At 56.4% G+C, this 17,021-nt stretch overlaps 1 protein-coding gene across 5 annotated transcripts; it reads right to left on the reverse strand.

Annotated features, from left to right (window-relative positions):
• CUNH5orf24 (chromosome unknown C5orf24 homolog) lies at positions 1–12,859 on the reverse strand. 5 transcript variants are annotated; one of them, XM_068163353.1, is made up of 2 exons: positions 12,705–12,859; positions 1–4,478 (listed from the first exon to the last, which is right to left on the reverse strand). In XM_068163353.1, exon 2 carries the CDS (start codon positions 4,473–4,475, stop codon positions 3,909–3,911), a length of 567 nt encoding a protein of 188 aa, XP_068019454.1. In that variant the 5' UTR covers positions 4,476–4,478; positions 12,705–12,859; the 3' UTR covers positions 1–3,908. The 5 variants fall into 5 exon arrangements, with proteins under 5 accessions (XP_068019454.1, XP_068019473.1, XP_068019463.1 ...); XM_068163372.1 differs by lacking the exon at positions 12,705–12,859 and adding an exon at positions 12,418–12,482; XM_068163362.1 differs by lacking the exon at positions 12,705–12,859 and adding an exon at positions 11,025–11,402.
• Between the last annotated feature and the right edge of the window lie 4,162 nt (positions 12,860–17,021).

Consider the following 17,021-nt stretch of genomic DNA (forward strand, 5'->3'; position numbering starts at 1 on the left):
TCAGGTTTTAAAGTAGTAACTTTATTAATAAATATACATCCATATGATGATGTAAATACAGATCATGAACACTACTCCATTCCCATACACATCATTGCACACGAGTAGCTCGAGTTCATGGACAGAGAAACATACACAGTATCTAGTCAGGCTTTGTACAGCAGAGGACGGGGTGCTGATACTAAGTTAGTTAACAGATCACTGCTTCCCCCACAGCAAACCTGTGGAAAAACAAATGCTGAAAGGTTAAATTATCAGGAAGTGGTTCAAATTTTGGAATAGAGATTTTTATATTTGGGGGGGGGGGTCACAAGGAGAAAGATCTAGGCTCTACTAAAGTCATAAATATATTTAAGCAGTGTTAAAATATATGCATTAAAATAGAGAAGAATAAACTTCTTTTGTGGTCAGAAATGAAGTCTGCAGTTCAAAGTGTTGACGATTGCTATCAACTGCTCAACTGTCGACTCTAAGGATAGTGTGAAACATTATCTTACATGTAACAAAGACCGGCAGAGTCACAGCACAGGAAGCCATCGGGCAAATGGCTTCGCCTTGCTCTGCCTTTTAAAGCTCTTCGAACGCGGGGGAGGGAGTTAAGCTCTCCTCTGAGTCACTCTGGGTGTCGTAGTTCACAGACACAGCACTTGTCAGGGACAAGGCTGGGCTTTGTCCTGGCTGAGCTCTAGCATCTTTCAGACCAAATGAAAAGAGATTCGCTCAGAAGAGAGATCTTTAATGGCTCTCGAGACATGGTTAGTTTGACCAGGTTAAATCCAAGCTCTAAGAACAGTGGGTCAGAGACACAGCTCACCACTGAGTGCAGAAGTGCTCTTCTCTATCAAAGTCAGCCACCTCTGACGCTATCTGGTTTTTCTTCTCTCCAAACACGGTGCTAGCATCTTGAGTATGTCCAGTGCAAGACTTGCTAGTAGCAAAATTATTTGGTTTTAAAGTTAAAGTAAATGTGAGCAGAAACTGAGTAGCAGTTGCCACGGGTGTCTCAAGCAGCGCCCTGGCACCGCGCCCTGGCACCGCGTCCTGGCGGAGCCCAGCACGCCACTAGGGTTACGCAGAAGGGAGGTGTTAGGAGCTCCGCAACGAAAAGGGAGTACTAAAACCCAAACCTGACACACAGCTCTTCCCAACAGTGCTAACACACAACAGTGATCCTAGCTTATGAGTAGCTGAGGGGTGGGACAGGATATAAAAGCAGCCATTTACCTTACAAGTCATGCTCCCACACTGGGGCAAGGCCGGTTTTCCCACCGAGCCATTGCCACGCCGCTCAGGGCTTCTCTCGGGAAGAGAAGTGCTGGAAGACAGCACAATGCACTCTGCAGGTCACACACAGGAGAAGCAGAATTCCACTGCTAGTCCACTTTGAATCTCCTTAGCTTCTTTTCCCTTCCCCTGGCCGCAGGGCACCAGCAAGCTGCAGGCAGCTCTCGCCTAAAGCAGGCCTGGGGAGCGCCCAGCAGCCGGCACGACCGGCAGCGCCAAGTGGCATCGGCTGGGGCCGCGTTCCCTCTGACGGCACCAATAAACACTGCAACGGACAGCAATTGCTTAGGTGAGGTCATGATTTCATCAGCATACTTGAATACAGAACTCATTACACGAGCAGAACAGCAACACATCTGCACCAGCTCCTGGCACACGGCACAGCACCACCGGGGAGACGCACAGCTGAGCAACGGGACAGGAGCGGCCGGGAGCAGCAGCCGGAGGCGAGAGGTGGAGGTTCTCCAGGGTACAGTGGTGACATGCAACACGCTCCTTGCAGTGCAGGGTGACACTCCTGCGGGTACACATTCAGCCACAGAGGGCTGCTGTGCCAGCTGAGCTCGAGGAACCGGGAGCAGTCCGTCGTGGGAAAGCCATCTGATCAAGAGCAGCCGACACGACCCAGGCGCCGGGGGCGGCGCGGCTCTCCTCGGCCTCCCGAAGCCACGCCGTTGGGAGGGCTGCGAAAGGCCAGGCTGCTGCGCCGAGGGACGGAACGGAAGGGGCTGGACTTCACGGCTTCAGCACGAAGGAACTGGCTGTTAGTAGCAGTTTAGCTGCCATTAGCTCATCTAGGGACTAAGGAGCCGTCCAGTGCAGCTGAGGTTCACTGTCCTAGTTGCCAGTGCATACAGAGTTCCCCCAAAACAACGCAACACACCTAGTGTAAAGTACAGCACAGAGTCCAGCGCAATATGTGTTAGGCATCACTGGAACACCTGAAGGCTTGCTGCTTTTTTCCTGACAAAAAAGGTATGAGACATGACATCTGTGTCTTAAGTTGTCATCACTGCAAGCAAGAGCTCTCATCAAAACGACAGCAGGCCAGAACAAAGCCTAGCAGCACCACGACTCACTCAGCACCGGCTCAATTAACCCCCATGTTTGTGCTCCCCCAAATCTGCAACACTCTCTGCTCCCTCCCTTCTCCCCAGATAGCTCAAGCTCCAGACTTATCATAATGTCACATTATAGGTGAAACAGCTTAAAAATGCAAACTTTCTTCCAGGTGGAAGAAAAAACCCCAAAGCGAAGCGTCAGTTCCAGCAAAATAAGCTCGGCACAAACAACAGGGCGACACTGAGCACTGCTCCTCCTGAAGCCTAGGTGGAAGTGTTTCACACACACACTCACATGCTCTCTCACACTTAAAGAGACACATTAAACACACCCAGCTGAAAAATGGAACACTTCTTTTGGAAGGAGGGAAGGTTTCAGTTTGAGGCAAGAAAGGTGTTTCTCGTCAACCAACAACATTCCCTTTTTCCAGCTTGCATGCATAGATGAACTGCTTTCTAGTTGGGGTCTAGCCGTGAGCTGCACCCTGTGTGCACCAGCTCCACAGTTTGCTTTCATAAACCAACTAAAAGGTGTCCTTTGGTAGATATCTCAGCTTCCATAACTCAAGTGTCAGAGAAGGAACAACTGTGTTCCCAGCAGTACCTGCCAAAACCACGCCTGAAGACCTGGCAGCAGTGCCTGTGTCAAAAGCTTCATTTGTAAACATGAGAGATGAATCCTTTAAAAGCTATTAAACTGTTGCCACCACAGCACAGATGTGAGGGGCAAAGCCCAGGGTAAATAGCTACTTACAGACTTAAGGACACACAGTTTAATATTAACCCAGTGTGTAACTAGAACAGTACTGAATGTCTCAGGAAACCTCTGCAAGGAGGAGTTGTGGCTTGGGGTGTGTCCCGTGAGGCGTTTCAGACTGACCCAGCAGAACTGAAAGCACAGCTACCACCCGAAGGCGAAGCAGCTCCTGGCAGTAGGGTGCTGGGCAAGCCCTCAGTTTGCTTCCCTAGCTTCAAGAGTGGGTTTGGAGTGTTCCTGGAATCTGCTCAACTCTACTACCCCAGAAACAAAAATCAGCACTTCAAAAAAGCCACTGGGTTGGTCTGTTAAATTTTCTGTATCTATCTGAGGTCTGCAGAAGCTCCTGCAGGGGTGGACACTGTAGCTTGCTGCTTGCTTGATTGATTTTTCCTTTCAGGTAAGAACTCATAAGACTAAGCTCCTTATTGGGGGGCAGGCCACACCACAAACCAACAGCCAGCTTATTCTGTCCTCGATTGTTCACTGCATAATCACACAGCTAGATGTACCAGGAACTGAATGTGAAACTAGGAACATGGACATGACTTCAGTGTCAGCACCAAGGCAAATGCATCACTTCCAACCTGGTTATAAATGGTGATTTAAACCCCACAAAGCCCTCCTTCACCAGTGCCTCCTCAACACTGCTTTAAGCTACTGAATTGCACCTGCAGGCTATGGCATTACCCAAATAAAACCAAACTCTGGGAACTCAGACTTAGGCAAACACTACAAGAGAATGCAAGAAGCATGCCACAGTTTGGAGAAGAGTGGATTACTGAGAGGTTAATGATTGCCTGCTGTTACTCGCTAGGCTGCTTGATGGCGCTGCTGCTCTCACCAGCAGCGTGTATTCCTCTGCTATGCACCATGGGGTAGGGAAAAGCTGCATTGCCACAAGTATAACTTAGATTTGCAAGCCGTGATAGAGCTTTAATGCTACCTGGAGGTCTGCCTGGGCTGACTTTGTATCCTGCTGCTTTAGTTGTACCCAAGGGTCTGCCTGGACTTGTCTTAAATCCAGCTGCTTTGGTGGTCCCCAGGGGTCGGCCTGTGCTGGTGCGGTACCCTGCTGATTTCGTGGTCCCTGAGGGCCTCCCACGTTTACCGGAGCGGTTGAGGTTTTTCTTTTTCTTCAGTTCATCTTTCGTTTCTATACTCCTGCCACTCGTGGCCTGCAGGTGGGGCTCGTTGAGGGCGTCCTGCCGCTGGCAGGCGATGGGTTTGTGGCCGACGGCGTGGCCGTACTTGCTCTGCTGCGCGGCGTACAGGTCGAACTGCTCGGCGGCCCTCACGCTGTCCTCGTTGAGGCAGGAGCTCTTGCCGGTCCCACAGAAAGCTGCATTGCTGCTGGCAACAGGGTGCATCATTTTCTACCAAAAGCAAGAGAGACAGCTGTGCATCAGCGTACAGGAGCGAGAGCCTTCCCAGCGCTGCAGCCACACCGCTCCGGGCGAATGCTACCGCGGGCAGGGAGCTGCTTCCTAAAGGAGGTTCACGAAGCTTTCACTCCCGGTTTGGCACAGTAACCTCTACACACAGAGAGAAATGGTAATCTAGGCCAGAGGTTAAAATGTCCATTTAAATGAATTTTATTATTCAGAGAGGTATAATCAGGGGAGAAGTCTGTTAAAGAGCTGAAGAGCACCTCAGCCACCAAGGCCTGCAACATCCACCCCCCACGCCGCTGCAGAGCCTCCCTGACAGCAGCTCACCTCGGTTCTGGCTGTGGGCTGATACCATCACCTGTCAGCCAAGGAAAGAGACTCTCAGAGTCTTTTCAGTTGGAAAAGACCTTTAAGATCACTGAGTCCAGCCACTACCCGAGTCTGCCAAGGCTGGGGCTAAACCACAGCGCTGTATCTCTGCCTCTTCTACACACCTCCAGGGACAGGACTTCAACCGCCTCCCCGCTGAGTCCTTTGAGAACCTTTCTTCCAACATCCCACCTAAATATGGTACCCCTCTCTTGATTTAGTCCATACAGGCTCCTGAAGATACTTTTTGTTGTTTAACTGCAGCAAACAAAACCCTAACCCTGTCACAACTAATGTGAAAGCAAGAAACAAACAGGTAAGGCATTGGGCAAAGACACTGCTGGCAAGGCAGAAGCATCAAATGGATCTACTGCGAGATGCTAGCCTGCAGCAACTCCACCACTGCCCTGGTGAGAAGCAGAGACCCCAATTGCTGGTACTGACAACTCCCAGGGAACAGCTATGGGAAAAGCAACCCCACTGTGCTCCCCCCCTGCAGGTTATCACACATCTACAAATGCTCTGGAGAACAAATGCAGCCCATTGAAGTCAGCAACTGTTCCATACAACCTGCTCTTTTTGTCAGGCAACCCCAGCCTGAGCTGTGCTGTTCACACAGCCCTGCCTGTTCAAACAAGAGCCAAAGCCCTGCCTTGAGGACACAGAAGGGTGGCTCTCACCTGCATGTCCCTACAGGCTGACCCTGCTTCCAACAGCCAAACAGCTGTCCGGATGCTACACACCACCTCTGGTCACAACACGATCACAAGCCACTGCTTCTACCCACATCGGCTGTGCTTATCCCCATCACATCCAATGCCTGCAGCAGCTGGGGCAGAAGCACAATCAACAAGGTTACTGCCAGTCTAAAACTCCGTGACTGCTGATGTTCCTAAACACCAATACAGAGACCACCTCTGATTTCTCAAGTGATGATCCTGTGAGAAACCAGCCAGCCACTCGAGCATCACCGTGGCATTTTTCACCCACCCAACCACACTGGTCCTACAACTTCAGTGAGCTGAAAGTCCTCAGTTTAAGATAATAGCCATGCTGAAGCCAAGATTAAGCCAATCAATACCTGGCAGGACAGTGTTTCTGTGCCCTACAGTCATCCTGTGGTAGATTTCTCTAGCAGATAAGGTCTGGAGGGTTCATTGTATTTTCCCTGCAGTAGCACTGGAGTGTCACCTACAGCAACCCAATCTAAACTCCACCACTGATTACTGAGTTTACTTAGCAGCTCTGTGTCTCCCCCCAGCCAGAGAGAAGGAATGGAGCAGAGACAGTCTGTTTACCCTGAGTAAAGCCCCATGCCCTGTCCTGATTAGAGCAGATCCATTCCCTGCTGGGACAGCCGATTTACCTTGGCTTGTCAGATGCACGTTCCAGTGCATTACTCTCGTGCAAACACACCAATGTGGCTCTATGCCAGACAGTGAAATGATGATAGGAATCCAGTTTAAATGTTAGATGGCTCTGGCAGGGATTATCCAAGTGCCACAGCTCTGGTGTGCTGAATGGGGTGCAGTGGAACAAAGGTGACACCACCCTTACTGCAGGTGCTGACTAGCAAACAGAACATGGCACAGGGGCAGAAAGGCACAGGTCAAGAGACCAGGCTTTCTCCTCTGGGGAGCAATAGAAAGGAAACTCAAGCTTTCCTACAAACAGCAGTTACTGCCTGTAACCCCAGGGGATCAGTGGCAGCACCTGAGACTGTGCAGGACACACGAGTGCAGGTGTAAGGCTCTGCTGCCGAGCGAGCGAGCACAGGGGCTGCATCCGGAGACACTGGAGGGCAGCTGGGGAGGGTAACAGCATTCTTGTCTCTGTGCTCACTTTAAGCACAGGAGGACTGGCTCTGGCCACAAAAAGCTGCTCCCAGCTCAACTGCCACAAAGAAGGACCAGTTCAACTCCCCAGCACCTGAGGAACACTGCAGAGCAGGGAGAAGGCACTGCACAAAGCAGGGCCCCTGGTATGTCTCAACCACCGCTCAGCCTTGCTCCTGTCTGTGTTAGAATTTCATTCTCTGCTTTTTCTCCTCCTTAGGCTCTGGGACATTTTTCCTACAGGCACCACCCATCTTTCCTGGGGAGAACCATGGCAGGTCCTGCTAGACAAGGACTGTATGCTGCTGTAACTGCCAAAGGCTGCAGCTCCATCCCCATCTGCATGTGGTTTGTGTCTAGTCCAATATCCCTGCTCGCTCTCGACACACACCAACCCCACGCACAGGCCCCGGCTGGTGCCGGGTTACCTTCCATCTGGCAGCAGCCACTGGCACCCTAATTGAGGGGAGAAGAAAACGCTCAGAGCAGGAACTGCTTAACATTTCTTGCAGGAGGAAGCCTGAAAAAACTCCACCATCTTGGTGGAAGAGTGCCAGGGGGCCTTTTTTTTCCTGCTTTCCTCCCCAGCCCCCCGCTCCCTGCACCGTTTTTCATCAAGCCATGAAAACGTCAGGAGGTAGCCAAGGTCTCGACTCTGGGCTTTTGACTCAGGGCTTTTGCTGAGAAGTTTCAAAAAGGAAATCTGTAATCAAGCCTAATTACCCTGAGATGGGCATCTCCAGCATCATTTCCCTGCGTTCACATTACAGCAGGGAATAGAAGAATGCAGGGGGTCTGCCTGGGGAGTGCCAGCAGGTTTCCTGGCAGGGACTTAGACAGCAGGAATGAAAACTGAATAAAACACTGAGGAAAATCCCATTCTGGCTTAATTGTAGGGCCAAACACATCCAACTTTGTATGCAAGCACCCTCAGACCAAGCTGGCCAGAAAAGCTTCCAGCAGTTGCTTTAAACCTACAGAGAGAGATGCAGAAGATCTCTGCAACTGGAACTGGTTTCTGAACTGACGGTTGCATTTCTCTGTAACCAGTGAGCTAAGCTGAGGCATTTCAGCAAAACTCAGCCCTATTTCAAGAAGTCTGTTGCTGGAAAGTGTCTGTAGAGGATCTGCTGCACAGAGCCTTCTCTGCATGGCAATGTGTTTCCACATAAATGCTGGGGAAGGGAGGAGACAACTGGATCAGCTCTCCCTGGGAAAAGAGCAGCACTGCAGCTTGCCGTGCAGGGAGGCACAGGAGCTCTGTCGCTGCTGGAAACAGAGAGGAACAGGACCAGGACCATCCACCTGGGACCCACCAAGCTGTGCTGCAGGGAGACTTCTGAGCTCAGAACAGCCCCTCCTTGTCAAGTACAGCTGCACTGCCACACTGCTGCAAAGTTAACCTGCCTGAGCACCACAGAGGCGAGCCTGAGGGTTTGCTCTGCTCAGACACTGCACAGCTCAGGCTTACAGCTCCTGAGGCTCCTGTAACTGGCAGGGTCTCTCTCTGTAGGCTTGGAACTACACAAAAAATCCCCCATTCCTGTCTTGTTCGCTGCACAAAGTGTTAAGGCCAAAGCTACTCAAACCACAATACACAGAAACACTCTCTGGGGCACTGACATGATGCCTTCTTTAGCCTTCAAACATCACCATGGTCAGCATTCAGTGCAGACAAGAGGAAAACCTTCAGAGCAGAGAAAGTAGGCAGCCCCCAGCCCCTGCCCCAGAACAGGCACTTGCTCATGAAGTATCTTACACTGAGTACTTGTGACCCATTACCTGCATTAAGCAGAATGACCAGTTCCAACAGCAGCAGCAGGGAACTGCTCTGGTCTCCCCCAGCCCAGCCTGTTCTGTAACTCCAGCCTGCTTAGCACCAGATCAGACCTGACTCTGCGAGGGCTTCTGACTCGTGCTACAGCACGCCTGAAGAGGAGCAAAACTGAGCCAAGCTCTCCAAGGGACGACCAGCAGGAGGGGTCCAGTCCTACGGGGACCAGGGACCACTGTGCTTTCACTGAAGGTCAGTGAAGCTCTGCTCAGCACGGAGCTGGCAACAGTTTCGGCGGTATTGCTGGAGCTGCCGGAGGCGGGAGAGCATTTCCATCACCACCTGACACACACAGAGGACACCACACGCGGCTCAAAAGCACAGGCAGCTACCAGCGTTACTTCAGTGCTCTCCAAACACTGCTCCTACCAGCGGGAGCCCTTGGAGTGGAGCACAGCAGCAGCCCTGTTCAAGAGCTGTGCATAAAGGACGCTCTATGCCACGTACCACAGTGCAGGGGCTGAGCCCTGGGGGATACCGACAGGCTCATTTTCCTCTCAGGGAGGGAGCTGCAGCAGCTGCAGCAGCAGCAGCAGTGTTTTCCCTTTCAGCACTGCAGCTGAGTACCATTTTGGGTCTGCTCTCTCCTCCTAGGATAGTGGGGGGGAGCAATACTCTCACCACTGGGTTGAAAGAGTGAATTCTGTCAGTTCAAATGTTCTAAGTGTCCCTTTCACTGTCAGCTCCTTTTCTGCACATTAACTCCTGATGCAGCAGGGCCTTACCCAGTTTCAGCAGCCAGAAGTCACTTGTTTTGATCCCTCTGCACCTCACCTCGAGCATCCCTCTGTGTTTAAGCATTCTAACAGCACTGAGGATGAAGCCCTCTCGATGGCACAACGCACATCCTAGGGCCTGAACGCAGGGGTGAAGCCCAACCTACCTCTGCAGTTAGACAACCAGTTCCTCCCAAACCTGCTCACCAAGCACTTCCCACAGCTGACTGCACGATGTGATTGTTCTCATCATTTGACAGCAGGTAAATCATACTAAACCCCAAATATAAGAAGCAATGTCTTGACAGCAGAGACCTGCTAGAGCTACTACAAGAGCCTGAACACTGCAGAGAGGATTCTGAGAACAGTGCTCTCAGTCATCCTCGGTGAACACAGGCTAAGGAATCAGGAGCTCCCCAAGCAGTTCTTCCCCTGCTGACCCAGGGTCATTTGTGCACTTCATAGATGTTAGGGGAGGAGCTGCCTGGAGCTGGGATATCCAACCCCCTCCAGATTCTTCTTCCCTAGAGTGCCAGCTGGAGGGGAACCTTCCCTCCCAAAGGGGCTGCCACCCCTGCTCCTCACCAGAGCTGCAAGCTGGGTGCCTCTGTGCCTGCAGGAGTTCAAGTGTTTTGATTCAGATGCCCCTGCAGAGGGCTCCCCAAAGCCTATGCACCAGCTTCATGCTACACAGACACCAGCTCTGCCCCGGCAGTTAGCTCCTGTCCAGCTAGGCCGTGTCAAGCAGACCGGGGGTCCTTAGGGATGGCTCATGCTGTGACTGCACAACAGGCACACAAGGAATTGTTAGCCTTCTGACCTTGGAGAGCAAGCATGTCGTACCCCAGGGCACTTCACTGCCTGCTAACATCAGCAAGCACACAGCTGGCTTCTCCCTACCCCAAAACTAAGATGATGTAACCACGTGATGAGGATCAGGACTCGTGAAAGGGTGAGGAGCCTGCACAGAAAGGAAGGAGGATCATGACTCAATTCACTGTGCACCTCCAGCTAGCCTGACACAACTGACAGCTTGGTTTCACAACCTACAGAACCCACTCTGGGAGCTCTCTAAATGGGACAACCTTCCCACTTCCTCCTTGTGCCAACACCAACTGCTGTGCAAGAGCAGAACAAACCAACACCAAGCACCAGCCTGGTGAAAGCCAACCCAAGAAGAAAGCAAAAGCTGCAGCTGGCTGGTGTGGGGGCAGGAGAGGATCAGAAACACAGAGTTCCACGAGAAGCACAGGCAGGCTGAAGACTGCCCAAGGCACATGAGCCACTGGCTGCCACCGACCCCACTCCCTCCTGGTCCTAGTTATTCAGGAGCTAACCAGACCTCAGAAAGGTGACTTGGATGACCTGAGGGGCTGGGACTTGGAAGAAGGGTATGAGAGTTCCCAAGGCCAGCACAGGGCATGCAGGCTGGGGAATGTGGCAGCACAGAGAGCAGGCAGCCAGCAGGCCAGCCAGACTGGCTTAGCAGCGCGAGGCTGTGAGACTGCACCCTGGCTGTTCTGTGGCTCTGTAACTGCCAAACTCCGAGGCGACTCCAGTGTGCCTATGAGTGACAGAGCAGGCAGGGGCAGATCTTTACAAAGCAAGGATTAGCAGTGCTCGTGCAATTGTCCATCCACCTCAAGGAGTTATTCCCAGGTGAGCAGGAGCAGACTTTGCCATAGCCTAGAACAACAGCTTTGAGGAGCTGGAGATGTTTATTCATCTCCGTGGGTGTTCTCACCCACCCCTCCCCTCCCCAGGGAACAGACCTCACCGTAGTCTAGAGCAATAGCTCAGAGAGGTGAGAGATCATCCTTCATCTCCGTGGGTGTTCCTGCCTACCCTCTCCTCTTTCCCCAGCCTCCTCCCAACGAAGGATTTTGAAGCTTAAGAGGGGGATCTCCTTCCTGACACGCTCTCAGATGGTGTTTCTCTGCCACAGGACTAAGGTGAGATGCTCTGAGCACCTGTCAGAGCACCCGAACACAGCCACAAAACGCAGCGTGCTCCTGCTAGGCTGAGGACAGACAAGGCCCACTTGTTGAATCTGCTCAGCGATGGACAAGCGCTGGAGGCCGCTCTGGTGTGCTGAACGGGGCGGCTCCCACCCTTACTGCAGGTGCTGACCAGCAGGCTCCGAGCCCTGAAGGACACAGATACACACCCAAAGCTGTACCAGAGACTGCAGCGTGTGAAGACTGAAACAGAAACAAATCAGCATTTCAGAAAGGTTAACCAAGTGTCCCTCCTGCTCTGAATTCTACGAAAATAAACCCCACGTGGCTGAGAGGAACTGTGGTGTCTCCAGAGGGACACCCAGGAAGCAGCTCCTGCAACTGTTCCCTGGTTAATCAGCCCGGGAGGGTAAGCACAAACCAGGACGTCCTGAACCGTCTGGAACTGCCCACAACAGGATGCCCCTCACAGACCCTGCGGCAGGACACCAAGAGACCCCAGGAGGGACAGACCCCAGAAGGGACAGACCCCAGGAGGGACAGACCCCCAAGAAGGGACAGACCCCAGAAGGATCAGACCCCAGAAGGATCAGACCCCCAAGAAGGGACAGACCCCAGAAGGATCAGACCCCAGAAGGGACAGACCCCCAAGAAGGGACAGACCCCAGAAGGATCAGACCCCAGAAGGATCAGACCCCCAAGAAGGGACAGACCCCAGAAGGGACAGACCCCCAAGAAGGGTCAGACCCCAGAAGGATCAGACCCCCAAGAAGGGACAGACCCCCAAGAAGGATCAGACCCCAGAAGGGACAGACCCCAGAAGGGACAGACCCCAGAAAGGACAGACCCTAGAAGGGACAGACCCCCAAGAAGGGACAGACCCCAGAAGGGACATGCCAGAGGCCACCCTGGGAGGCAGATGAAGGCAGGCTGGCACTGCTCGGCTCTGCCAGGGCAATGTCGGCGGCCTGGCTGATGAGCCCCCCCAGGCTAGGAGAAGCAGGTGCCCAGGCACGGGCACGGGCACGGGCGCCTGCCGCCTGCTGTGCCCAGGCAGGGGAGCTGTGGGCGCCGCAGGGGCTCGGTCACTGCTGCGCAGAGCGGCGCGGCCGGGCCGCAGCAAAGGCCTCAGCTCCGCCCGGAGCGGGCAAGGGGCAGCTGCGGGGACAAAGGGGCAGCGCAGCTCCCCGGCCAGGGCTGCCCCGCGCTCACCCACGGGCTGGCCGCGCGTCTCCGCTGTCCGGCGCGGCCGGCGGGAACGGCGCCCGGCCTCCCGCGGTGGTCGCAGGGCGCGGCCCCCCCCGCGGCCCCGGGCCGGCTCCTGCCGCTCGGGCGGCGCGCACGGCGGGACGGGGCAGGGCGGCCGCGGCGGCGCGCACCGCGGGTCCTCCTCGGGCTGCGCTCCGCTCCCCTCCCCCGCCGGCCGCGTCTCCATCTTGCCCGCCCGCCGCCTCCCGCCGCGCGGCAGCGCCCGGGGCCGCGGCCCGGCCCGCACCTACCTGAGCGGCTGGGGGCGGCCCGCGGGGCGGCGGCGGAGCGGGCGGCGGAGCGGCAGGGGCGGCGGGAGCCAGCGGGAGCCAGCGGCCGCCTGCTCCGCACCCCGCCGGGCGGCTGCAGGGAGCGGCGCTGCGGCGGGCGCGGGCGGCAGGCGGGGCGGGGCGCGCTCCCGGGCGGGGCCGCGCCGCGGGGCCGCGCGCCGAGCGTGCGCGGGGCGGGGCTGAGGCGCGGGGGGCGGGCGCGCGCCGCCATTTTGTCCCGCGGGCGGGAGCGCGCCCCGCGGCGGGGAGCCGCGCCGCCGCTGGGGCCTGGGGCGCGGGGCAGGGATGGCCCCGGCCCGCGCAGGAGGTGCTCGCACGGAGCCCCGCTCGGAGCCCGGCCCGGCTCGGCTCGGCCCGGCTCGGCTCGGCTCGGCTCGGCTCGGCTCGGCTCGGCTCGGCTCGGCTCGGCTCGGCTCGGCCCGGCTCGGCTCGGCTCGGCTCGGCCCGGCTCGGCCCGGCTCGGCCCGGCTCGGCTCGGCTCGGCTCGGCTCGGCTCGGCCCGGCTCGGCTCGGCCCGGCTCGGCCCGGCTCGGCCCGGCTCGGCTCGGCTCGGCGTCAGGCCCCCAGGGTGCATCGCCAGGGCAGAGCCAGCCCCAGAGCCAGCCCCAGAGCCAGCCCGAGGCGCTGCTGGGCGCTCCGGCAGATGGGGCACGGCCACTCGGGCCTCCTGCTGGCGCCGTCCCTTCGCCCGGGGCGGAGCAGGGCGATGCCGGCTGCCCCCGGGGCACCCAGGTCACGACCCGCGGGAGCAGAGCTGCAGGACAGCAGGGACCTGGGAGTCGGACTTCTGGCACTGCCGAGTCAGCAGCGCCGCCGGCAGCCGCTGCGGGCTGGCCTCCCGCAGCACCGCCGCCGCCCTCTCTCATCTCTGCGCAGCAGGGCTCGGCGCTGGGGCGGCACTTGGCCGCCAGCGAGGCTTGGTGGAGCAGCGCTCCCAGAGCCTGCCCTCTCGTGTGGCAGCCCAAGAGCTCCGCGGCTGTGTGCCAAGCGATCAGACCCCCTGCCCCCTGGGCACCCCGGGGAGGAGCAGCCGCCTCCAGCGCACCCCGTGTGCACGGCGGCCGAAGGAGCACCAAGCCCCCAAGGCTCCCCTGAGGGAGCTGAAAGATGCTCTGAGGGACTCAAATGAAAGCGAGACAGACGAGGCCAATGAGGAGGACCTGCAGCTTTTGCAAATGGCTAATTCTCTTTTCCTAAGCACTTCCCTCTGCTGCTGTGGTGTGCAGAGCTGACTGCTGTACTCCCGGCCTGGGGGCTTCAATCTTTGCAACACTTGGAGCTCTTCAGGCCCAAAATTGCCCTGAATCATCCTGCCAAGACGATGCTTCCTTTCTTTGCCAGTGCTTCCTAATGCACCCAGGAATCCTCCCTTGCAGGAGGAGAAAGCAGCAGGGTAAAGCAGCATTTATTTAGCTCCATTTAGCCAGGGATTCAGTTTCTTTACAAGCCTCATCTTTCTGCTGGTTGTGGCTCGTTATAAATGCTGCCACACACAAACACAAAGTGGCAGAGTTGATACCTTTGGCATCTCGGTTTTCCTTTCAGTGGCTTAGTCTGGAGGGGCATGGAAGCCAGGCTGGGGGCAGGCTCTGCAGTTACCCAGAGGAAATCATGATCTCAACAGAGCACAGAGGTGGTCAGTTAGTATAGAGGAGGGACCTTGTCCTGTAAAGCAGTGAAAGGTTCCATCCCAAGCTGTGAAACCCGAATTAGGCTGCTGCCAGCACAGCAAGACCTAAATGGCCTTGGAGCTCCTTGTGCCCCTGTGAGAGTCTGTGTGCCTGCCCTGCATGGTGCTCCAGGCTGGGTGAGGGTCTGTGTGCCTGCCCTGCATGGTGCTCCAGGCTGGGTGAGGGTCTGTGTGCCTGCCCTGCATGGTGCTCCAGGCTGGGTGAGGGTCTGTGTGTCTGCCCTGCATGGTGCTCCAGGCTGGGTGAGGGTCTCTGGGGGGGTCTGGGTGAGGGTCTGTGTGTCTGCCCTGCATGGTGCTCCAGGCAGACCCAGCTCTGCTGCCTGCAGCGCTCAACAGGGTCTGGTTTCCTCATCTGCAAGCTGTGCTAACGAAGCAGGAACCAAACAAGTGATGAACTGATGTGCGTCTGTCTCCTGCTGGGCAGGCTGCCCAGGGCCTGGGGCAGGGCCCCTCCTCAGCTTGGGAATTCACCTCCTCCTTCCCTTCCTCTGTGGGACTGCTGACTGCCCTCGCTAGCAGCAGCCCATTGCAGGAACTACCTGTGAGGTAGAAGATGCAATGAAACGTTGTCCATCCTACAGCCAGACAGCAGGTCCCATTCTCCCCCTCCCTCACACAGATCTCACCGGTGGGTTCCAGCTTCCCAAGCAGTTCCTGCTGCTTCTCGGCGGCCCTCAGCTCCGCAGGATGCTGAGCACCCCGGGAGAGCTCGGCACCAGAGCGCCACCAGCTGCCCCCTTTGGCTGCCGTTGTTCCTGCACACTCCCTGGCCCAGGCAGAGGCAGTGCAGGTTGCAGCTGAGATTTAAGCATTGTGGCTGAGTGGGAGGCTTTCCAGAGCAGCTGCCCCATGGTATTTGTCCTGAGAGACACCTTTGTGAGGATGAACTTCACAGGGAGCAGGCAGAGCACCAACTTCAGGCTGATGTGCTTACTCCACAGTGGGCTGGTAGTAATTTATGAGCTCATTAGAACGACTTATTTCCCAGACACTGATTCATTCAGCTCCCTTGTGCTGGTCAGCTTGAGGATGTTGTGTCTCTGACTGGAAAGGAATGTTTCACTCCGGTGGAGCTGAGGGGTCTCAGGGCAGCAGTGTCCGGGTGGCAGTCCCTCAGACTCGTGGGCATTCATTTAACACCAGTTGTTTCCAGCGCAGCTACAAGGATGGACACAGCTCTGCCTGCCTGGGCTGTGCAAACAGTGCACACAATGTAGCCTGTGGGCCAAGCCGGAGGCCAGCTGCTCACCTTTCAGCTGCACGTCCTGAGCCTGCTCCCCCACACAGCCACAGCTAGCCGGAAGGCAGAGCTGCTCCTGCAGACGGGGCCCTAGGAACACAAACTTGTTGGAGCTGAGACCATATTTGGCAAAGCCCTGGGTCAAGCCAAACAAGCAGAGGCTCCGCGCATTCCTGGAGCACCACGTGGGGAGGCCGAGCCGCAGCGGGGCTGGCGCCGGGATGCGGGAGGGGACCGCGCTGGGCCCTGCGAGCGGGCTCCTGGCAAGGGCCTTTGTGCTGGGGTCCCCCTCCCTGCCCTGGCAGAGGGCACTCAGGCGCTTCAGAGGAGGCTGTCCTAGCAGAGGCGCTCAGCAGCACCCCGTGGCTGGGAGGTGTGCGCGGCAGGTCAGAAGCCTGTTCTGGCAGCCCAGGCTCCCTGCTCACACGCTCAGACCTAACCCTGCCCCAAGCGCCCCTCAGGTGCCCTGCAAACACGTCTGCAGGACTGCAACAATCAACATGCACACTCTCTGCCCAGGGCTCCAGCATTCCTTCCTTATTTTAGGGAGATCCCAGTGCAGGCTGCAGTGCTCACTGCATCCAGGCTACTCCAGCTGCACAGCTCAGCAAAGCTCTGCTCAACTGAGCAGCCAAATGCAGGCTGAACAGGCTGCACTGCTTGGTCCAAGGGAAGGCTGAAGCAGCCAGGCCAGGGCACAGCCTGGGAACAAGCCAGGCTCTGTGCCACACTCCTCACCTTCTGGTGATGACTTCTACAGCACAAGCCAAGAGGTAAAGCAGGCCTGAAGCTATTCAATGAAACAAAGAGGGGTAATGGTGTGCAGTACAGAGAGGGCAGCAGCCAAATCTGAGCTGGGTTTGCACAGGCCTTTCATCTTGCTGTGGTTATTTCCCCCCTCACCCCAGGACACTGACTGGATTTAGTTCTCTCGTTTTCCTGGAGAGGGCATGCAGCCAATCCTCTGCCCATCTGCCTGCTCATGTGCATGTGGAGATGCTGCACCAGTGCCACCACAGGGCAGACAGGGTGTCCCTAGGAACAGTGACAGTTCCCTCCTGCCTCACTGCCACCTACAGTGCCACCTGTGCTCTGAGAAAGCAACACCCCCAGTGCCACCCTCACCCCCAGGGCATGGGGACACTGCTGCACCCCTGTGCCCCCCCCAGTCCTTCACCACCCAGTACCAAACACTCTGAGCCCTCAGCACCCCAACCACCACTGCTCACTCAAGCACTGGGAGTGTATCACCTTGGGCAGGTGACAGCAGCAGCTCTGCTCCTGTGTGCTACAGCCCAGAGATCCAGCACCCCTGTGCTCTTCCAGCAGCTGGTGCCAGGAGCCT

The sequence above is a fragment of the Melanerpes formicivorus genome, unplaced genomic scaffold, assembly GCF_026170545.1.
Source record: "Melanerpes formicivorus ecotype bairdi unplaced genomic scaffold, bMelFor1.0.p_v2 SCAF_2, whole genome shotgun sequence".
In the NCBI taxonomy this organism is placed as follows: domain Eukaryota; kingdom Metazoa; phylum Chordata; class Aves; order Piciformes; family Picidae; genus Melanerpes; species Melanerpes formicivorus.

What these genes read in the sequence shown, in the direction of transcription:
- CUNH5orf24 (XM_068163344.1), bottom strand. Translation starts at nt 10,118, where the DNA reads ATGTTAGCAGGCAGTGAAGTGCCCTGGGGTACGACATGCTTGCTCTCC. An exon ending in CGACATGCTTGCTCTCCAAG is followed by an intron (nt 4,479 to 10,067) that starts GTCAGAAGGCTA and finishes TGCTTTTGGTAG; the next exon opens with AAAATGATGCACCCTGTTGC.